Source organism: Mustela erminea, chromosome 8 (genome assembly GCF_009829155.1).
Source record: "Mustela erminea isolate mMusErm1 chromosome 8, mMusErm1.Pri, whole genome shotgun sequence".
NCBI lineage: Eukaryota > Metazoa > Chordata > Mammalia > Carnivora > Mustelidae > Mustela > Mustela erminea.
The window spans coordinates 73,007,754-73,032,026 of record NC_045621.1 but is presented as its reverse complement, the minus strand read 5'-3'; the positions used below and the strand labels follow the sequence as shown (position 1 = coordinate 73,032,026).

At 36.1% G+C, this 24,273-nt stretch overlaps 1 protein-coding gene across 5 annotated transcripts; it reads right to left on the bottom strand.

Moving 5' to 3' along the window:
• Positions 1-1,768: 1,768 nt before the first annotated feature.
• RBM45 (RNA binding motif protein 45) lies at positions 1,769-20,822 on the bottom strand. 5 transcript variants are annotated; one of them, XR_004288801.1, is made up of 11 exons: positions 20,353-20,822; positions 16,121-16,243; positions 13,180-13,306; positions 10,969-11,091; positions 9,919-10,104; positions 7,140-7,269; positions 6,889-6,973; positions 6,520-6,683; positions 4,878-5,078; positions 2,189-2,234; positions 1,769-2,025 (listed from the first exon to the last, which is right to left on the bottom strand). XR_004288801.1 is itself a non-coding variant. In XM_032356058.1 (11 exons), exons 1-9 carry the CDS (start codon positions 20,650-20,652, stop codon positions 4,886-4,888), a joined length of 1,431 nt encoding a protein of 476 aa, XP_032211949.1. In that variant the 5' UTR covers positions 20,653-20,822; the 3' UTR covers positions 1,769-2,025; positions 2,189-2,219; positions 4,878-4,885. The 5 variants fall into 5 exon arrangements, 4 of the variants coding, with proteins under 4 accessions (XP_032211949.1, XP_032211948.1, XP_032211951.1 ...); XM_032356058.1 differs by having other exon boundaries at positions 2,189-2,219; XM_032356057.1 differs by lacking the exon at positions 2,189-2,234 and having other exon boundaries at positions 20,353-20,821.
• Positions 20,823-24,273: the final 3,451 nt, after the last annotated feature.

The following is a 24,273-nucleotide window of genomic DNA, read 5'->3' as shown; positions in this document are numbered from 1 at the left end:
ACTAACATATGCTGATCATCTAAGTATCTATGTTCTCATACCCAAAGTGCATTTGAGAAGTAAACATTTAATACAGGAGCACTAGATTATTAAACACTATTTCTTAGGTTTTAGAACGTCCTGGTTTTAAGAAAAACGTGACATTGTGGCTTTTAAAAATACACTTTTAGGGCTCAACTACAAGCGACAACTGAGAGATGCAGCTGGAAAACGCAACAGAAGGCTGCACTGTAAAAGCAGTGGTTTGCAGGCAGAGAACTATGCTACAAAATCTCTTCAGAGTTTATATGAAAGAATCAAGGAACTAAATCTACAGAAGACACCTTATTGAAACCACAATTGGTTGCTGAAACTGACATCAAATGCAGAGTGGAGAAAATGGGATTATTTCAGCCAAACAGAAAATCTGGAGCTCAGGAGGGTATATGATAGCAATCACCCAAAAGATTCAACTTCTTCTAAATGGCCCAGTGAAAAACTTGAAGACTAAAAAGGTGAAAATTGTGAGGAATCAGATTTTTATCAATTATGAGGATCAATTAATGATGCAATGGACTCAGGTACGAGTTAAGAGAACACCTTCCCTACTTTTATACTGTGTAGATTAACCAGCTGCCAGATACATTTCTGGGGGAATTCAAGTATTCCTTGAGTGGTAGAGCCTGATAATCTGTGGGGCACAACCTGGTTCCAATCTGTGAAAATGAAACTATGTGCACAGTAAATGAGTTTAGGATGAATAAGCCTACCTGTTGGTAATTAATACTCAACTCCCTTCACTTAGGTTTTGTTTTGTTTTTGTTTTTTTCCTTTCAAATGAGAGCATTTACTTTCTTCTCAAAATATGCCATTTGGTTCACAAAGATTCTATTCTCATTCAGTCAGTCTTGCCTGGGAAGATGAGATTGGAAATTTTCTCATCTAAATTTACTAAAATTATGGATTCAAAAAAAAGGATTTCAATTTTTCAAGGGAGGGATGTCAAACTGCAACCAATACTCTCTTATGCTCAGTGAATTTAATCCTTCATTATTTTTAGTTTAACTTAGAATGTGAGAGGCATAATGAGCAAGTAATTCAGTGGTTTTAATAACTGCATACCATTTATAATACCTTTTTTAAGACGCTGAGTTTCTGACACCTTTTTTGAGCAGCTAAAAATTTTTCTTGGATTTTCAAAATACAAGCAGAGTAGGGTCCTAATTTTTAATCTTTTTTTGAAATGACTATTCTTTCTCTCATAGTCTGTTCTGAAATAACTCACACATCATATTTTTGCTGCAGCCATTATATCTTGTATTTATAAAGGGAAAACGTCTGGTTTATTTATTTAAACTTATTATCCATAATAACCTGAGACTCTTTTTTAAAATTACCATTGCTCTATAATCTTCAAAGATCTTTACAAAATTACCAACAAATTTTCGTATAACTATAAAAATACAGTATAAATATTTCTGGTATGTCTTTTGGCTCTTGCCTCAGATTAAGTGTAAGTAAGTAGCCAATCTGCATGTGTAGGTTGAGCAGCAAATTACCATATTTTATTGAATCTAAGATGCAGCTGACTGAAGGAAGCACCATTATTTCATGTTCCATTAAGAAATAAAAACAGTAAGGCACCTAATTGATATCAAGATGTTTCCAATTTCAGAAGTATAAAAATATGAAAAAAGGTGCATCTCAAAATCAATGAAATATGTCATTTTATCAAATTCTAAACACTATTATATGTTTTATTCTCTTCTTTCACATAAATAAGGCATGATTTAGTCGAGCAAAGAAAACTTTATTTCTGCTACATATAACAACATATTGCGCTAAGAAACAACTATTATATTAGTTTTAGCACTGACATGTGAATGCAAAAATACATGTCAACAATCCGTGCTCCCCAGACAAAACAATGTTGTGCACAGACTATCAGAGATATGAAAAAAAAAGCGGTCAACTGTCCACAGGGAGTGCGTCCAGTCACATTTTCAGTCAGTCAGCTGAGGATTATGTCATTATTTAGTCTTTGTTCTGTAGAAAGAACACAACAGAAGTATGAAAATCATCACCTGAAAGGAAACAGCTGTTGTATTTAGTATTCCTAAAACGTTAGGAATTTCCTTTATTTCAAAATAACCAACGTTATCTGCTTATTTAATCACAGATGCCCCCAAATAAGCAAAACCAAACTTACTCAGAAGAATGATGTAAGCAGGTACTGAATTTCTGGAGGGAAAATGCTGTGAATTAATACAAAATCAGGATGCTCTGAAATACTAAAATTTTTATTTTCCTCAAACAGAAAGAGAAACACATTTTGTAAATTAAACCCAATTCAAAATAGAATTCAATTACTTTCAAAGTTATATTCTTAGACCAGTTTCTTTCCCTATTTCAAAGGTATAGCTCACTTAATCCTAGGCCTATTTCTCAGAGACAAAAGGAACCAGCCTTTATGAGTGGTGCTTATGTCCCCCAAAATCAAGGAAACAAATAAAAAAATGCTCTCCCTCCCTAAGAATTTCAATTGCCATAATCATGTAAAATTTGAGAAACTCTTTCATATTATTTTACTGAACCTTAAAGTAATACATTTATTTATGGGGTGCCTGGGTGGCTCAGCCATTAAGTGTCTGCCCTCAGCTCAGGTCATGATCCCAGCCAGAGTCCTGGGATCAACCCCAAAACAAGCTCCCTGCTTAGCGGAAGCCGGCTTGTTCCTCTCCCACTCCCCCTGCTTGTGTTCCCTCTCTTGCTGTCTCTCTCTGTCAAATAAACAAATAAAATCTTTAAAAATAAATAAATAAATAAATAAATAAATAAATAAAACCATTTATGTAATATACCAACAAAGGAGGAGAATCTCATGGAGTCCACAGTAAAGAGAAAACCTACAGCAAAAATAAACTCGAAAAATGTCCTGCAACTTCCGAAACATTCAAAACCAATACAGCTGGTTATGTCCTACCATTTTCAGCTAACCTGACCCAACTTTATCTTTGCTCTGAATAGGTACAACGGTTCAATAAAGGAAAAGAGGATAGATCTGTAGTTTAAGAACAGTCATGCTGAAGACTATGCACTTCCTCTAATGTAGGGAACAGGATGAACGTATATCATTTTTACAGGGAAAAATGTGGTATTATAAAGCTTCATTCGCACAGCACCAGCTGGCCATATTTTGTATCACTAAATTTTTAGTTTCTGACCATTTTGATAAGATGACATCTCAAAGATTCACTGAAATCACCAAGGCAAGAGTTTTAGCTCACACTTGCAAAACATTATTATATTTCATAAGGAATTCCAATTAATTTTCTCTCAATAACCCTGTTAAAACAATCAGCCTCATAAAGGTGAAGAGATCTGCCCAATCACAGTCAGTTAAATGTTGACAGAATTCCAAGGCAGATCTTCTAATTTTTAAGTTTAATATTTTTGTACTATACAAATAATCACTAGGAAAGGCTCAACCACAGGAGTAATTCATGTATTTCCCCCATGTTAAGAACTTAGTATTACTATCCTTTTTCAAAAACAAAGATTCTTTGAATAAAAGAATTGTTAGCTATATGTTAAAATATTCACAGGCACAAACACATTTTAGCTATTTTAGAAGATAGCTTGTCTAACCAGAATTCAGGCTTTAACATTTTATTTGTAAATGTAAAAAGACAGCTTTGTTTTAAGAAGGACTTGCTAATTCTTTTTCATTGGCATTTTAAAATTTGTACATTGTATGGGGTAATAGAAATGAATTTTGTGACTAAATAAAACATTTCAAGATATTTCTAAATTAGGATTATTCATAATGGGCCCAATGGGCATTTCCTATTGCCAACCGCCTTCTAGGAAGGAGGAACTAATCACCTGACTTGCTCTATCAGAAAAAGGGTCATCACCAGTAAGGCTTGTGACAATTCATTCTGATACTTGCTAGTCGCCATAATTGGTCATAAAGAAAACGAAGGTAAAAGAAAATGGCTTTCAAGTCAGTAACTTGCAAGACAATCTTAAGGGCTTGCTGATCAGCAGTGGGCTTGGGAAGCTGGATGTGTGGGAAAAACTCTCAGCTGCCCCTGAAACCTAGAATTCACTGCCAGAATAAAAAAAGTGAAAGAGTTGAACATTTCTACTTTAAAGAATGTTTCCCTCGGCCATGGAGGTATGTGTTGACTATCACAGAAAAAGAAATGTAAGTTTGATTTCTGAAAACTAAAAGAAAAAGGAATTCATATGGCTGTATGTATTATTATAATAGACAAGAGTTTTTGGTAAATTGTCAGGGTTCCTTTTTTAATACATATATACATATAATAATACTTTCTGAATATGTGCTTTTAATTCACAAACTCACACATTCAAGTCCAGAGAAAAGCGTTTAGGTTCAAAAGGTCCAAAAAGATATATTATTTGATACTGCTTTTTAGCCCTTTCACTAGTGAGATGTCAAAACACTCTTTATAAAGGTTATTATAAATGATATTAAGTTTTAACTCAAGACATTAATCCTTCAAGTTAAAAATCTTTAGAGCTATTTCAATTTTGAGGTTAGCTAAACATATGGTAAAAAGTCAAATTCTTAATATTTAAGATATTCACAAACAAAAAAACTCACTGTTTAATTTTCTACATTAAAAGCTGATTTTATTTCATAGAAGGGCAAAAAATTCTCTCAGTAAACATCAAAAACATTTAAGTTTATAAAGTTCAAGTTTAAAAAACATATTATGAAATTAACCCAACCTGTGGTTTTATTAGCCAACCTTTAAGTCACAATGCTTCTGACAACTTCCAAATCCCTGAAAACAAACTCCATACATATCTTCCTGTTATAATATCTGGCCAATGTGCTATTCAAATTCAGACTAAAAAGGGCTTACCTCAAAAATCAGTAAGTTCTTTGTCGTTTGTTAGATTCTTCTCTTGGGGAATCCGCCAGCATAACTTTAAGTCTGACTCCATTTAGGATCTTTCCATGTAAAGTAGTAATGGCATCATTGGCACTTATTCTATCTGCATATTTGGCATACCCCACGTTTTTTCCTGACACAAGGTAAACTTCGATTAGGTTACCAAAACGACTGAAACGAAGTAAAAAAAAAAAAAAATCAAATGAAATTGATAAAAATACAACCTGATCAGTTCCACTCTTCTCCCCACATCCCATCAAGTCAATCTTCCTTCTCAAACACATGCTCTATTAGTCAAGTTCTTTTCATTCTCACTCAGGTCTCTTTCCTCATTCAGCCAGTCATTATCTTTTCCTTGGAATGCTCTAAATTCCTCACTTGTTTCCCTGCCCTCTGGGCTTGTCCCTATCTAATCTATTATTTACCTTCCTAGTGATCTTTCCAAAACACAGATATGATCATTTCCATCAGAAGGATTCCTGTGGGCTTTTCCTGAGATGGGCCTTGTCTTCTCTCCCTTCACCCTCCCTTTCAAATCCCATATTCTAACCATCTCCTTTCACATTCTCTCTTGCAGGAATAACCACCCCTACAACATCCTTTTTTCTCTAAGTTGTTTTTATCTGTTTTAATTATACATTGCTTCTTAGAGCTTTAGAAGTAGATACTTCCCTTATGTATTTCATAGCCTGGATATTCCTTTTCACAACACCAACCTCACTAGGTTGTAGTATCCTACTTACTCATTTGTCTCCTACAGGAGATAAGCTCTCAGAGGACAAGAACTACTATGTCTTATTTACATCATATGTTTGGTTTACACAATGTCTCTTGCACTTAGTATGACAACTGCCTGGCATAAAGGAAATGTTTAGGAAATAGACTACATGAATCAGTTAAATAAAAGACAAAATATTTGAACTACTGGTATTTTGTGTGACTCTTCAATGAGCTTCCTATTTTTCAGAATTTGCTAACATTGTTATAAGGCAAATAAAAAAAAGACCAAAAAGAAATAAGATTAAAGGAGTTCTATTAAAAACACAAAAATAAACAAAAGCCTTCCTTTTTCTATATTTATTATGTACTCTTACTTACAATCAAATAATTGCTTACTCAATACAATCCTTAAGGATCCAACAGAGTGCTAACAAAATAGAAATGCTGTTTTCTATTTTGTTTCTATTTCTGATAGAAAATTATTTCTATAATTCAACTCTGTTCAGTTGAATTATAATCACAAAGGAAAAGTTATGTAAAAAGAATTCTACAGGGCAGGTCTACGCAGATATGTATTTTCTATAAAGAAACAAATGATTTGTCCATTTTATGCATGCAACTTTTAAAAAACAATACTATGTTTTATATCTTCAAAACAAAATAATAGGAAATTCTGTGTGGAGACTTAAGATATATAAATAATAAAGAAGAGAGAGAAATGATCATATATCTTAAAAGGTGATATAAATAGGAATTTTTTTTAACTGCAGAACAAATCCTTTCTATCTGTTAAGTATTGGCTACAGAAAGTTTCAAGTTTGTGAGAGGGCTTAAATAACTGGTTTAAATAAATTATATTATAAAACGTAACTTTGTAGAATTGAAATCTTACCAGAATATATCCTCTAATACATCTAAAGGTAAAGGATGAGGATTAAACACGATAAAAAGTCTTTCTTTCACAGGTGTTTCAGGAGGGGCTTTCTTTTTGCATGATGGAAGTACAACATCTGTCTGGATTTGAGGCAACTGTGATCCAGAATTTCCTCCAAATTGCTGTTGAAGAGTTAGGTACAAAATAAGAAAAAGAAAAACTGCACTGTAAGGATTTTAAGCCAAGAGCTAAAGAGATCTATATCATTACTTCTATATGATCTTGTACTGTAGCTCTGAACAGTTTCTTACATAGGTAATAAACAAAGGCCACATTTATTTTATAACCTACTGATGTATCAGAGAGGTTAAGTTCTCATGTACTTACCAGAAATTGCTGCTGACTTGGGTTATTCCACACCATTGATGCAAGCTGTGCTGCTACCATCTGCGTTGCCATTTTTCTAAGAAGACTAAAGAATAGAACTGATGATTTACAGAAAACCAGAAACATTCAGTTTCTTACCCGTTTTGTGTGACTTCCTCACTCAAGAGGTTAACTGATTTCCATTCTTATTCTTCAAGTCCTATCATGTACACCCAGAACCCTGCTTTAGACCCTCCTGAGATGGTACTTACTCTGTTGCATTACTCCCATCATCAATGAAGGAAACACCTATCCGATTCCCAGGAGGGTATTGAAACCCATGTAACTTGTATTTTGCATAAATAGCTGATGCTACATTGAAATACTGAACCACTCCATGACCTAAAACAAAGTAGAGAGTATCAGGAGTTAAAAAGAAAAAAAGAGGGCACCTAAAGCCTTTCTTGCCACAAAATGAAGCAATATAGAAATAGCCTGGTATCATACAACTAGTAAACACAGAGTCAAAGGGAGCAGAAAACAAAGTTTTCTTATACATACGTATAACAACTATGTTCCTACAAAGTCTAAACCAGACTTTGGCAAAAATATAAACATATTTTAAGGAAAATGTTAATTATTGGAGCAAGTTCTGCCCAATGAATTTAATTTTAAGATACGGGTGTTTCTTATATGATAGAAATACCTAAAACCAGTTCTTCTTAAATTTTTATTCTTTGAAATCTGCTTTGAAATTTTAAGATTTTCCCTATCATACTGAGTAGGAAATGAAATGAGGAGAATATACAGTCTGATAAGAACATATAGTCAACAAGCTCGCTGCAGTGCTAGAGAAAGGAAAAGTGATATTGATAAAAAAACAAAAGGTAGGGAACAGAGGCTCTCAGATTAGAAGTCACATATTTCACATTTCTTTGGAGAGCTTTCAGCTAAGGAGAAAGATTTCAATTCAGGAGGGTGATGCTGAAATGGGGGGATAATTTTATACCAGAGTTCATATATGGATAGCCCAAGAGCTTATAACAGAACCAAAAGGTTTTCATAATATATAACCTTCACATATAATATAAAATAATATAATATAATATAATATAATATAATATAGTATAGTATAGTATAGTATAATATATATAGACTATATAACCCATATATATATCACTTGGGGGAAACACTTGGGGGAAAACACTGCTATAATTTCATGTTCCTCTCTAAACCGAAGTACCCCAACTTTTTTTTTTTAAGATTTTATTTATTCATTTGACAGACAGAGATCAGAAGTAGGCAGAGAGGCAGGCAGAGAGAGAGGGAGGAAGCAGGCTCCCTGCTGAGCAGAGAGCCCGACGCGGGGCTCGATCCCAGGACCCTGAGATCATGAGCTGAGCCAAATGCAGAGGCTTTAACCTACTGATCCAGGCACCCCGCACCCCAACATTTTAATGAAATTAAAATTCAGAAAGCAAAGGAACATATAAAACTAATTCAGACAGAACTCTATGATGATACCTCTATTAATAAAAAGGTGTCCCAATAACACATACTTTTTATCAGACACATTCAACCAGAGAAAAGTTACAGAAGGTAAAGGAACACATTTCAACATATCAGATAAAAGGGAAAGAAATACAAAACAAACAGAATTATACATAACAATGAATGTGCCAAAAACCACAAACTGTGTGCCTTAGAATCAGAACACAGAATGATAGTCTAAGGCTGGGTTAGGGTTGGAGATGGTCCAAAGTAGGCTCAGATGGGCAGTTACACTAAAAGACTAGGGCTGGGTAGAGTAATAGTGAATTAAGTGCATGTATCTGGGTGAAGAATGGCACCATTCCAGGCCTACCAGCCCAGATGACTTGACTCACTTTCCTACTTCCCCTTAAATCCATCACACCCTATAAGGGCTCAATCGAGTCTATCCATAGTACTAGAACAGATGCCAAGTATGACCTCTCCATACTACCCCTCATCTCCAATTCTCTAAAGCAAACCAATAAACTCCTGAGATTTCCTGAGTGCCCATCATGTGCCAGGACTTGCATTAGGTATTTTTACATACAGCATTCCTAATTCTTATCTAACCCTGACATAGAAGGTATTAATAATCCCGTTTTATAGATGAAGAGACAGAGATTCAGAAGGGATAAGCAGTTTGCCAAGTTCTCAGAGCTGCATGCCAGTGCTAGGATTTGCTCCTGAGTCTGATGTGAAATGGAATGCCAACCATTTTGCATTATGCCACGATAGCTCCATTTTTAAAAAGCCTTAAAAAAAAAAAAACTTAAAAAATTATGAAGATGGTTAAGCCAACACTAGATATTAGGTTTAGTTAATTAACTAGTTAGTAAGTTCAAATGGCTAATATTAGAGCCTTACTTCAAATTTTTTAAAAAAAGATTTTACTTATTTATTTGAGAGAGAGAGAGAGAGGAAACAAGCTGGGGGAGAGAGAGGGAGAAGCAGACTCCCTACTAAGCAGGAAGCCTGACATGGGGCTTGATACCAGGGTTCAAGACCTGAGCCAAACGCAGATGCTTAACTAATGACTGAGCCACCCAGGCACCCCAGAGCCTTGCTTCAATTAAGACTGGGAAGAAGTAGAGAAAGAAGTAGGGCAATTAGATGCTTGAAATGAAGGGAAGGAGTTTCATTTTGGGTATAAAGTTTGGGAAAAAAAAAAAAGAGAGAGACACTTAGGGATGAGGACATTTTGAAGGGTTTCAGAACTTTGCCTAACATTAATCAGGAGTATAGGGACCCCATTCTGAGGTCCAGTTGGTTATACAACTGGAAACAGAACGCTCCATTTTGTGGGAGTTAAAATATTTTTTAAAAATATGTGACATTGTATAAAGGAGATATATTCTCAGGGGTTTATTTGTTAAGGTATCACTGTAATTAAAAGTTTAAAACGGAGAAAAAGAAAACAAAAAATTGTCATAGAAAGAGTATTTGACATAAAAAGCGTCACTAGAGAAAAGATATTTTAACCAAACACAGTATATTAAAAAATAATAGACATTATTTTACCGTAATTAGAATAAGGATCTCGTTGAACTTCACAGTATTCCAATCCTGGTACTATATCAAAAATACTGAAAAGCTGCTCTTCAGTGAAAGGAACTCTTGATACAACTGACAAGCGTTTGGAAATAGCTTCTTGGCCTCTGTTGTCATTCTTGTCAAAACCTGAAAACTCAGATTGTTGTTCTCCAACAATATAAAAAGAAAAGTATATCTTTTAATTTCTATACATTCAAGAGTTCACTTAACATTTTAGGTTCAAGTAAGTAAGATGAGCTGTGACCAAGTCCATTGCATTTGACCAAGGCACTATATTTTGTAGCACGCTCTTGGCCATTAGCACTATCAGAAGGGACCAATGGTGTGAAAACAGACAACTCTTCCCACTGTGCTTATGACACAGAAATATAAGCAGAAATGTGTAGTATAACTTCAGAGGAATACATTTAATATGCAAACCTGCAAAATATGGCAAGTATTTTGCCTAAAACAAAGATTATGTTAAATAATATTTATAGGACTTACTTTTATCACTCACTTCTCCCTTTTGTTAACTTCTATGTTTGTCATTCCTTTCCTTTCTCTAGCCCTAATTTTAAAGCAGCAGTACCTTAGGATAAAATCTCAGGACTCATACTGAGGGGATATCAGTATAGGTCTTTCATACTTTTTGGCCCTTACAGAGGCAGAAGTTTCCTCAAAAAACTGGCAGTGATGTAGTTTAATATTTAGATAATACATAACTGACCACAGAAAACTATAATTGGAAATTAGAATTCTATAAACAATGCTTATATATTATATTATATATTATATACAAAATGCTTATATAATGTACAATTTCCAATTGGTTTTCTATGTTACACATAGCGTTAAATATGCAAGTGTTAAATATTAAGACCATGAGGAGTCATGACAAACTTACCAAAAAAACCCCACATTAACTTTTATTCACTAAGTGAGATTTACAGACTACTGATAAAAGAATATTTTATAAAATCCAAATCCGACTGTATATATTACATACACTATTAAAAGAAAGGATAGCTTACTCACCAAATGGAAACATATTTACTCTAGGTTCATGTCCCAATGTCTCCTGCCTCATGTTACTGTAATAGTCTTGTTCCGAGGACTCAGATGCTTTATTTTTAGGTTCAGCCAAGATTGCCCTAAAACCTGAAAAAGAGAATCTATGACTTTCAAAGTTCACAGCAAATTTAGCACACCTGCAAATATACTTTATTGCTAGTGCTTGACTTAGCTTTAGAACTATAATTGTACAAAACAAAATCTATGCAAAGGCCATCTGTACCACACCTACTTCTTTTTGGAAGATGGTAAAAAATAAATAAAAAGAGCAAGAATCTCAAGTTATGGTCAAGGCAGACACTGAAGATCAGTAGTTCTACCCTATCCTTTCCAGTCTCCTCCCTATTACAAATAACATCCTGGTTTGTTCCCCTGGCTCAATATCAAAATCCTGTAGGGCTCTTCACATTGAACCTGTCAGCAAGATTCTTCCTTTGAAATTCACTTACAAGATGTCTTTTACTCTAGCTTCCCTGCCTTTGTTTCTAAGTCAGATTCCCTTCAATTAATTCCAACAACTCATTAACTGGTCTCTTCGCCTCTGGATCAAAGGTTTTAAGTAGGGGTTTGAAGATGAAATTCAAATAAGTGGGAAGATTCCATGAACTCTCTGAAACTTTAAACAATACGCTTACGTATATGTGCACATGGGCATATTTCAAAGAGGGTTCAGAGCTTTCATCATATTATTCAGTGGCTCCAAAAAGGATAAAACCAAGTCACTCTGTATTCTTTCTCTGAAAATCCATCCCTGATACTGTGGTTAGAGCAACTGTCCTGAAACAGTTATTTTTCTCCTTTTAAAGCAGTCTACAATGGAATCCTGAGGTTGAACTCTTCATAACCTCCCATGTTTGGTGTCAATGGTGTTAATTAACTTTGTCTCCTAATTTCTCAATAGGATTAATTAGGCCTTATTCAGACTTTTGCCTTCACAGTATTAAGCAAAGATATGTTTACCCCCAGCTCTGTGCCTTTGTTAACACTGCTCTCACCTTCTGTCCTGTACTCTATACCAGATGTCAATCTTACCTCTAGAGGTGTTCTCATGTTCTCAATGCACTTGTTTCTCACCACTGCTGGACTATACCACATATTTTTGAACATTTTCTCATTTGGCTAATTTCTATTGAGTCTATTATAAACAGCAGTTTCTTTGATAGAGATCTCAATAAATCTTTACAGAGGGTCTATAACTGTACTAGGTACTAGGAATGAGAGAAACAAATAAAACACTCCCTGCTCTCAAAGAGCTTTTTAAAAAAGTCTTCTATAATTCTTTAACTATTTTTTGCCTATTAGAGCTTGGCTACCCAAAATAATTAAGTTCCTTAAAAGCTATAAATTTATTCCCTTTGTATCTTTTTACTTAACATATTGCTGAGTATATCACAGGTACTCAATTAATGCTGGCTGGTTGAGAAATACAGAAGGATCAGAGAGGAAATTTTGATATGTACCTCAGGGTTATTTAAGAATTCTACTGATCAGGAGTAATTCTTTCTAGTACATATAGATCTTTATAATATTCTAAAACCTACTAATTTAACTAATCCTCATTTCTAAAGGTCACTATAACTAGGAGTGTGACAACAAAGGATATTTTCCTTGGCTGCTTTAAAATTCTTATTTTTCATTATATACAGCAGTAACAGCACAAAATCCAATTAATGTCAGTCTACCTCAAAATTAACCTAATATATATTTAGTTACCTATGTAGGCAAAATTTATACTAAGTCCCATCCTTAACCTTTATGTTTACTAGCATATACTTAATTCTATTTAAGGTGTAGTTTAAATATGAACAAATATACCAGAAAACTTGAGGTTTTTTTAAAATAAAGAAAAAAAATTTTTTTAAAGCTGGAAAGGGTAAGTCAATTTTTAAAATTTTAAATTACTATAGGAATAATAACCAAAATGTGCCAAAAGTATTTTCACTTGCTAAGTTAATGGAGTTGCTCATATTTCTCTTCAAGATAGTGTCTCAATGAAAACTTAATCACAATCCCAAAATAATTTTCATCCTAGGTATATACATATATTTAAATTTGCATCGCTAGGATTAAATTAGCAAGTATGCTTATTAGTAAAACCACATGTTAAATTCAGTTATTTAGAATAATTAAAAGTTTTTAAAAAGTCTTTAACATGTTAAATGAACACATCCTTACTTCGATCACAGTTTTCTATTGCTTGGGCAGCCTGTGATGGTTTTAAGTATCGAACATAGCCCAAACCTTTACTTTCTCCAGTTACTTTATTCTTAATAATGCTGCAATACTCGATATCTCCATACACCTATAAGAGTTAAAAGAAATGATCGTAGAGGAGTCAAAATCAATAATTGAACAGATTATTTCAGAACTTAAAGTTTATTTGTGCCCCTTATTTGCAAAACTTGAAATCAGAATTAGAATTTACAGCCATTTTTAATAATAGAATCAAAATGTCACAAACTAATGAGGCATTAGAAAAAGAACCATACTAACAATATAAGCGAATAATAACATAACCAAAATAATGATTTTCATTTTCATTTGCTGAACATTTGCTTTACATACATTACCTTATTGCTACAATAATCCCTCAAGGATATATGTATAATATGTATGTGTGTATAGATATACGCATACCTAATATTTATGTATACACTAATATATATTATATATATTATACTATTTATTTCACAAAGGAACTAGGTCTTTGAGAATCAAATAATTTGCCTATGTCATGGAGGGCGAGTAAGAATGTGTAAATGGTTTTGAAAGCTTCAAAGTCTTGGTCAGTGGTGATTATAAGCTGGAATTGAACCTTCTATATCCAAATTTTTGCTCAGTCCCTTTTTTTATTAAAAAGATTTTATTTATTTATTTGACAGAGATCACAAATAGGCAGAAAGGCAGGCAGAGAGGGAGGGGGAAGCAGGCTCCCTGCCGGGGAGCAGGGCTCCATCCCAGGATCCTGGGATCATGACCTGAGCTGAAGGCAGAAGCTTTAACCCACTGAGCCACCCAGGGCGCCCCTGCTCAGTGACTTATTAACTGAGCAGGGGCGCCTGGTAGTGTTTAGTTATCCTCTCTGTGCCTATCTCTTTACCTGCTAAATGGGGCTAAAAGTTGTACCTACTTCAAAGGGTAATTTTAAGAGTTAAATGAAGGGCACCAGGGTGGCTCAGTTGTTAAGTGTCTGCCTTCAGCTAAGAGTTAAAGGAACTAATAGACCTGAAGTGTCTGGGATACACTAAACATTAGCTACAGCTGTTTGCCTTCTCACAGGATGTAACTGTGTATTCCTTTAAAGAGGAGCTTCTCAAAGTATATCAATAAAACACTAGCGTGCTCAGAAAGTCAATTCTATGGAGATATATGGGATATATATTCTTAGTATTTATTATTTATTTTTTAAAAGATTTTATTTATTTATTGTTTAGAGAGAGACTGCATGTGTGTGAGCAGGGGGAGGGGCAGAGAGAGGGCGAGAGAAAATCTACAGCAGACTCCGAGCTGAGTGAGGAGCCTGACACAGAGCCTGACGCCAGGGCTCCATCTCACGAACTGGAGATCATGACTTGAGCCAAAGTCAAGAGTCAGATGCTTAACCAACTGAGCCACCCAGGCGCCCCCTTAGTGTTTATTATTTATTTCATAAAATTCTCATGTAACCAATTAACAACTTAATTATTATACCTTTGGATAAAAATGTCATATTTGTTCACTCAGAAAAAGGTAAAAAGTTCTTACTATTGGAGGAAGTTTGGAATATATACGTTTGGTAGCTGTTACTTTTTCAACTCTTGGGGTAGGACAGAGAAAGTTTGGAAATTACTTTTTACTATTTGTTTCTTTTCTTCGTTGCTTGTTGCCTACCTGATTTAGTATTGGGAAACTTAGTAGAAAAAAGGATAAAAAATTAAAACTCAAAATAATTTAAGAATTGATTTTTAATAATTTTTGTAGAAGTATATCATGTATATAAAAGTCAATGGCTAAAAAGAAATTTAAAATTATCTTTAAATTTCACTGAATATAATCTTGCTATATGGTTCAGAGCTGTAGTTTTTTTCCCCTTTATTTTTTTTTTGTTATTATTTTTTAAGATTTTATTTATTTATTTGACACAGAGAGAGAGATCACAAGCAGGCAGAGAGGCAGACAGATAGAGAGGGGGAAGCAGGCTCCCTACCAAGCAGAGAGCCCGATGCGGGGCTCGATCCCAGGACCCTGAGACCATGACCTGAGCAGAAGGCAGAGGCTTAACCCTCTGGGCCACCCAGGTACCCCTTTTTTCCCCTTTAAATAGAACTCCTTCAGGGGCACCTGGGTGGCTCAGATGGTTAAAAGTCTGCGGCTCAGGCCCTGGGATTGAGCCCCATGCTGCATTCCCAGCTCAGCGGGGATCTGCTTCTCCATCTCCCACTGCCTCTCCCCCTGCTTGTGTCCTCTCTCCCTCTCTCTCTCTCAAATGAATAAATAAAATCTTTAAAAATAAATAAAATAAATAAATAAAACTCCTCCTAAGGCTTAATTTTAGGACTAATATTCCATAAAGGATGAGCCCTTCTGTGAATAAGTACATCAACATGCCATAGGCTTAGAATAAATACTAGATAATATGGTTCACACACTCAGGCTTACTTGACTCCCCTCAATGTGAGAGCAACAGAGTGGTGAGAGGGTACTTTGAAAGTGTAAAGACCAAGAGCAGCTTCCAGATTCAGACAGCCTGGGTTTAAATCTTTGTCCACCACCTATTGGATATGTGACCTAATTTAAAACTCCAGGCTTTATTTTCCTGAATCCGTGTTTTCCTTAAAGGGGGAGAAAACACCATCATTCATATTTTCCACTTATTTACTTAGTTTATTCTAGGTTTAATATTTTAAAACTAGATGGAAATAGAGGACTTAAAAACAGTTATATATTTATTTATTTAGTTTATTCTAGGTTTAATATTTTAAAACTAGATGGAAATAGATGACTTAAAAACAGTTATTTAATTCTCTAGCATCAATCTAACGACATAACACAAACAACACTTAAGATTTAGTAACCATACAACCAGTTTAGGATTCTACGTTACCACAGATGCTAGTTGATTAGAAAACATAAGTACCTTAAATTTTTCCCGTAGATCTTCTTCTGTGTAGGACTTTGGTATCATAACGAATATTCTTGTGAGTTCTTCATCTTCAACATCGCGATGACTTCCAGATGACCTGGACTGAGCAATGAAAACCTAAGAAACAAAATCCCAAAAATAATAGTTAACTGTTTTCCTATTTCTTACGTACACTTACTTCATTATTATTATGAGATTCACGTTAGGATAAACACAATGTAATAGGATTTTGTCGAAAGTTTTTTTAAAGTAATCTTTACTGCAATGGGTTTTTTTTTTTTTTTTTTTAATGAGATAATACCAATGTCTGCATTGTTTTTTCTTTGGTTTACCAAGAGCAAGTCAGTGCACTGAAAAAGAATGTGTACTCTGCAATAGCTGAGTATAGGGTCCAATAAATGCCAACTACAGTGATTAAAGTGTTAAGTATCACATCTTTACTGATTTTGTCAGGTGTTCCATCAGATACTAAGAGAGGAGTATAAAAACCTGATTGTGAATTTTTCTTTCTCCTCTTAGTTCTATATAATAATGCTTCTTGTATTTTGAAACTATATTATTGGCTTCATAAACATGTGGGATCATTATGTACTTCTGACTGTCATTTTTATTCCCATGAAATTGCCCTATCTCTGTTAATACTTCTTGTGTTGAACACCATTTTGTATGACATCACACAAGTTTTTTCTATCCTTTCACTTTCAACCACTTTGTATCTTTATACTTTACATGTCTCTGTTAAACAGTACTTAGTTTGGTTTTTCTTTTTTTTAACAAACCCTGATAATCTCTGCCTTTAATTGGCATGTTTAGTCTACTTATATTTAATGTAATCATTGATATAGTTGGGTTTAAGTCTACAATGTATTTATTTTTAATTGTCTTCTTTTTAATATGAACCTTTAAAAAAGTAGCATAATCATATTCTGGATAATCTCAGTGATCAAGTGATTTATGTGAGCAAGAAAATGCACCGGACTACCTAAGGCTCCATTTTCTACTATTAGCAATTTACTTTTACTGAAACATCATCTGTGACATTAGGTAACTCAGATTATTATTATTACTTGGATTATGATATGAGATTACTACTTATTACTTTATAAAATTGTTACAGTTTTATACTATCCTAAAGGAATGTTAAAATCTCTAATTAGGATTGTGATTTATAGAGCTATAAGGATAAGAATTTTAATGACTAGTTTTGTTTTTGATTACGTGAAGACATGTAATAAAATTAACATAAATCACCACACAAAGCCCTTAAGGTTTCTTTTTTCTTCTTCTACTTTAAAGGGGGAGTGAAGGCTGTATACCATTGAAATGGAATTCCAAAGGCGGCAGCAACCCAGAGGACTGAGACTTATAAAAGTCATGAGATTTCAAAAGTACTGAAACAGAAGATTGTATATTTGCTTAGAAAACAGCTGTCGTAGAGGTGTAGGACCTTTTTTACAAGATACAGCTGGAGACATATTTCTAAATAAGAGTCTACTGTTACTCCCTCAATAAACTTATGCTATATGCAGTGTATGAGGTATTAGTAATACAGTAATTACAGTACTAAGCAATTCAAAAATGACCCACTAGAAAGTCAGTCTAGGGGATATATCACTACTGAATGATTAGTAGAAAAATGAAATAGGAAACCTTTATGAATATAAGAAGAAACAGGGAAAAGAAAGAGTCTCAAGTAAGATTTGAGACCAGAGGTGTCATCAGATCACAAACTTCTAAATTATAGAAGACTGGAGTGTTTCAAATTTCCAATAAGGCAGGCAGTGTCTGAGAAGAACACATATATAATTAACCACTTAATGGAGATTTCTCCCGAGACTTTATGTTCACAGTACAAGCTCTAAATAAGAGGCATTCTTGCAGAGCTGAAGATAATGTTGTTGGTCGCAGAATAATTCTTACTTAACCAGTCTTCTGGCTGTAAGCCTAGGGCTATAATTTTCTATGTGTCTTACAGATCCTTTGGAACTTTGCAAAAGCAAACTACACGAGAGAAGCTGAAGCTGAATTAAATTAACTGGAAGTACAGAAGAAACAAAAACAAACACAAGTAAAAAACTACAATCCAGTGGAAGACAGACCCAAGCTGAACCCACTGAAAATGAACTTAGACTGCCTAGCTTGGTCCTGCACTGCAACAAACTACTGGCTAAAACTGAGTGGACCAAAATGTGAAAAAACAACTTAAACTTTAGTTATTTTGGGGAATAACTTCTCTGTGGCTAAAAGGGAGGGTGCATTTCAGTGCTGGGACTTTCACTTCTCTTGCAGGAATTTAATCAAGAAAAGAGAATTATATAGGTTTAAGATTTGGGACATTTTTTGGGTTGTCCACAGACCTCTGTGGTTATACTCAAAGTAAAAAACCCTCTCTGGCTAATTTAATTAGAAGGAGATAAAATTATCAATCTAGGACAGGAGTCAGCAAACCATAGCCTCCTGTTTCTCTACAGCCCATGATCTAAAAATTGTTTTTACATTTAATTAATTTATTTTTAAAATATTTCATTTACTTATTTGATTGAGAGAGAGACAGCAAGAGAAGGAACACAAGCTCCTGCTGAGCAGGGAGCCCAAAGTGATGTGGGCTCAACTGATCCAGGACTCTGTGATCCTGAACTGAGGCGAAGGCAGAGGCCCAACGACTGAGCCACCCAGACGTCCCTGTTTTTACATTTTTAAAGGGCTGTTAAAAACAACAAATAGGTTGGGGCACCTGGATGGCTCAGTAGATTAAAGCCTCAGCGGGGAGCCTGCTTCCCCCTCTCTCTGCCTACTTGTGATCTCTGTCAAATAAATAAATAAAATCTTTAGGAAAAACAACAACAAATAGGTCACAGAGACTGTATGTGACTCACAACGCCTAAAATATTTACTATCTGTCCTCTTATGTAAAAAGTTTGTCAACCCCTGATCTACCATATGCTGTGGACTTACAATAAATTTTATTAATGACCTGTTCTATTCCATTTCAGAGAGTTGGGGAGGTGGAAATAAAGGGAATGTCTATGGTCTACTGTAATGCTGATATACTCCTAGGCTCCTTCTCTTTTTGTGGATGGAGGGATAGGTAAGACCTCCGGAGACTGATGTATCTCTCAGTCTTTCACTTGTGTAAGTCAATATTAATAATATTCTTACCAGTTTTCTGTAGTAAATGGGAGGAAGAAAAGGAAAAAAAGTCAAGGGAGAAGGGAATTTTGCGGAAGTCTCCAACAGAATTACAGGACAGGTGAGGATACTGTTGAAGTAACTGGCAGAGCCTCAGGATCGGGTCCGGAACTGGGTTCACAGCCAGTAAGGAATGCCACTGTGGCTACTACGACCATAAGGATATACCGAGGGCCTATCTTTTGCCAAGCACTGCGCTAAAAGCATAGATTAAGTCAAGTAACTCTCAAAAATCACCCTTCCTGCCACTTGCCAGTCATCTTAATTTTACACAAGTTTAAGTGCTGAAACAATATAAATGCCTCCAGGGTGAACTAAGAGTAGACAAAGAAGCATTTAGTAACAATACAACCATACTACCATCACGATGACTTGGCCCTGCTTAAGGCCGGTTACTTTGGTTGCTTTCAAAGAAAAGTGGCAATAACAAAACGGAAGGTATTACTACTTTCACAAAGAGGGCTTAGTTAAGATCTTAAAAAACACAACAGTGTGACAAACAGGCAACAGCAGCAGTTATAGTCACCTTCAAACACTATTTACATGTACCCTTTCGTCTGGTACTGGGCAAACGCCCAACACCAGAGAGGCCACAGTTTAACACACTTTTATCAAGTGGTTAAGCTCAGTAGTATCCTGAAGAAAAGCAAAAAAAAAAAAAAAAAAAAAAAAAAAAAAAAAAAATGTAAAAACCAAAACGAAAACAAAAACGCCCGTGTTTATGGAAACGGGGTTCTAAGACTGGAGCTTCAGGAGTGGGCGGTGGAGTCCACGGCTCCGGAGTAGTGACAGCACAGAGGGGGCAGGTCCAGTCACTGCAGCTCTGCTGCCCAAGTCCCGGAGGTCGCTCTGCCCGCACCGCCCAAACCCCGCACCCCTGTCGCGAACGCCATCCTCCCGCCCCCGGAAGACCAGGTGCTGCCCAGGCCGCCCCAGGGAGCGGATGTATTACTTCGACCCCACGCTGACACAGCCTCAGGCGCGGGAGGCCCCACCCCACCCACTCGCGCGAGGACCCCAACCCGGGCACCAGCCACCTTGATGGGCTTGGTGTCGTTGGGGCTGAGGCACTGGCCGTGCATTTCCTCCATGGCCCTGCAGGCCTGCGAGCTGCGGGCAAACTTGACGAAGGCGATGCCCTTGGACTCCTTAGTGTGCTTGTCCCGCACCACCCAGATGTCCTGGATCTCGCCGAAGGGCGAGAAGCGCTCCCTCAGCACCGACTCCGGCGTGTACTTGCTGATCACCAGGAAGATGCGGCTGTTGGGCGGCTCGTCCAGGCTGTCCACGCCCGGGCGGAAGCCTCCGCCGCTCGCACAGCTGCCTGCTTCGTCCATGGCGCTCCGCCCCGGGGCGGGAGCCAGATCCGGGTCCCCTTAAGGTCTCCTCGCTGCCACCGGGCTCGCCACCGCCGCTCCCGCACAGCCAGCCGTTGCGGGCCCAGCGCTCCGCTTCCGGAAGACGCAAGAGTCGGGCGCCGGACCAGCGTCTGGTACCCGCTTCCGGGGAGCGGCCTGCAGCGCCCCCTAGCGATGCGGGGTGGTGGGGAGGCCGACCTGGTCCGGGAGCCCAATCTCGCGGAAAGGAGGCTCACATGTCAGGCGTGCCATCCGCATTGCCTGTGGCCAGAACAGCCCTTTCGGGTGCACAGGCTTTCCCAGCGCTGGATTTATTCCCACCCATAGAGCCCAAGCATTCTCCCCCCAAAACTTGCCATCTTCGTTATGAGCTGAGTAGAAGACCACTATAGGATAGTAAAAAACCCTATAGTCTTATTTGAGATCATCCAATTCGAGCCTCATTTGTTGAGAAAATTGAGATGAGGAAATTGAGGCCTTTGGACTAGCCAAAGACAGTAGGGATACAAATAACAGAGCCAAAACCAGAACCAGGTCCGTCTGCTGATGTGCTCAACTCCCACAAGCACCCCTGGGGATTTGAGGGCTGAAAGGGTGGACTGCTCAGCTATAGGGACTAGGAGAAATCTCAAGGAGAAGCAAAGTGGGAATGCTTACTGATTTCTAAGGCTTCTTGTTAAAGGGACTTGAAGACAGGTCAGTGGGAAACCTAGCAAAAATCCAGAAACAAGATCTGGATTTTGTAGTGGAGTTGGAATAAAATGAAAAGAATGAAACTGAATGTGGTCTAGGAGTAGAACTCATTGAATGCTCAAGTCCAGGTTGCAAAAATTAGGGTTGCTTTGAGCTTAAACATATAAGTATTATTTATTGTGCGCCAATTGTGTGCCAGCTCTGTCTAAGGAGCTACATACACCATAAGGAAAAGGAAAAACATGTTCCCTGTCCTCATAGAGCTTTCTTCTATTGTGGAAAAATTACATGTAAATATATAGTGCAAAATAATGTCGGATTGTGTTAAATGGTTTTGCCACTGAACTGTGTGGTTTAGATAACTTACTTCATATTTCCAACTTCAGTTTCCTCAGCTGCAAGGAGAAATAATATTGCCTACTAAATGGGGTAGTTATTAAGCTCAGTTAATTCATCCATTTATTTAAGGACTGAATGTTTCTGACTGTCTACTGTGTGTTGGGCACTGTGCTTTACTCAAGTGATATGGTATTAAACAAAATGATCCTTCTCTTTCTCTTATAAAATTAATAGATTGGGCTTATATATTTAGGATTTTATGAAATAATATATATGGAACTCATAGCTTAAGGATCAGATGAGCTAATATGTCTACAATGCCATCTTCGTTATGAGCTGAGTAGAAGACCACTATAGGATAAAGTTAAAAACCCTATAGTCTTATTTGAGATCATCCAATTCGAGCCTCATTTGTTGAGAAAATTGAGATGAGGAAATCGAGGCAATGGAGGAAATGGAGATGAATTTTCTTGTTCCTTTTGACCAGGGTAATCCACTCTCACACTTTTTATATTGTATACTTGTATGGTCAGGGACTGTGGGTTCTTACTCTGGCTTTAGCACAAAAGATTGTGATAATTTTTCCTCGCATTACATCCTGTATCTGTAAAGTAAGGACTCTGTTTACCCTGGATCTTAGCAAGTTAGAGAAGTATCTTGTTTTAATTTTTCACTTTTCTTTATGTTACTCAAACCAATCAAAGTGAATAAAAACAATGTGGCAGTGTTAATAATTTTATTGCTGTGAGAATCTGAAGCTTCTAGCAACACTATTTGCACACCAGTGCCATCTAGTGGAAAATGTATAATTTTCTTTCACTGTAGAGACTGGGCAAATTTTAATCTTTGTCAAACAAAATTACTGATTGATATCCTGAAAATTTGAGGCTGATGTTTAGAGCAGTTAATTTCTTTTCTTAAAGAAGAGAGAAAAGATTGCATGAAAGAAAACCAGGACAAAACCAGAAATATTGGGAAATGCTGGGAAAGCAAAATTTCTTTATAACTCAGTCATGTGAAATACCACATATGCAAGGAAAATAAGAAATTTGCTTTCTCTAATGACTTTATGATTTCTCTGTCTAGTTATTTTAAACAGCTTCCTTGAGACACAATTCATATTTGATACAATTCATCTATTTATGTTCAGTTAAATGACTTTTAATATGTTCACAGCATTGTGCAACTATCACCACAATCAGTTGTAGAACACTTTTAATCACTCAATAATGACAGTTTTGCCATGTATCAAATCATATGAAATCATATTTGAACACGAATTACATGTAGCTAAAACAGCTGAAAATTCTGAGGTTTGAAACAATGATTATTAATCGGTGTTATATTAGAGAAAAGATGTGCTGTGCATTTGCAGATTAAATTTTTTCAAGGCTTTACAACATGTAGTCTATAATGCACAATTGTTTAAATGATAAGCAGTTTTGTTGATTTCACATAAAATCCAGTTTTCCCTTGATGCTTTTCTTCCAAAATTCTTATAAATTTCTTTTTTTAAAAGAGAGATGATATTGTAACTTATTTTTGAAATGCAAAGAGAAAATAATAAATTTTTGTCATTATTTTCCAAAATTTCTTTAACTATGATATAATTACAATGATATTTACTGGCTATCAATATTAGTCTTCATACATTATATTTCAGTAAAAATGTTTTGCCTTATTTGAAATTTTTAAATAGGCTTTACCACTGATATTTACCAGTAATCAATTAGTAATTTTCAGATTGTTCTGTATGAATAAGGTCCAGAATGTCCATTTTTCCCAGCTGTAAGGCTACAAGCTGCTGTGAATGTATTCAATGCACCTACACTGGCATGTGTAGGCACTAGAGAAATGGTAGTCTCCTTCCTTTTCTTGAGTTTACATGTTTTTGTTTGAGTTTGAGAATAATATTTAACATCTGATTCTTGCTCCCCCCCAAAACCTGGTCCTTTTCATTCAACTTTATTTTTTAAGATTTTATTTATTTATTTGAGAGAGAGAGCACAAGCAGGAGGAGTAGCAGAGGGAGAGGGACAAACAGGCTCCCCGCTGAACAGGGATCCCAACTTGGAGCTCTGTTCCAAGACTTTGGGATCATGGCCTGAGCCAAAGGCAGCTGTTAACCAACTGAGCCACCCAGGCACCCCCCCTTTTCATTCAACTTGATGACATATGTCTTTTATTTTTATTTTTTTAAGATTTTATTTATTTATTTGACAGAGAGAGATCACAGGTAGGCAGGTAGAGAGAGAGAGGAGGAAGCAGGCTCCCTGCTGAGCAGAGAGCACAGGACGTGGGGCTCTATCCCAGGACCCTGGGATCATGACCTGAGCCGAAGGCAGAGGCTTTAACTCACTGAGCCACCCAGGCGTCCCGACGTATGTCTTTTAAATATGTTAATCATAGAACAGATTCATAGGTATCTCTTAGAATAGCTTCATTCAATCATCTCGTAATTGTGGCTATTTAATTTAAATTAAAAATTAATTAAAATTAACTATAAGATAATAAAAATAATAAAAATAAAAATTTCTCAGTTGTATTAGCTACACTTCAAGTACTCAA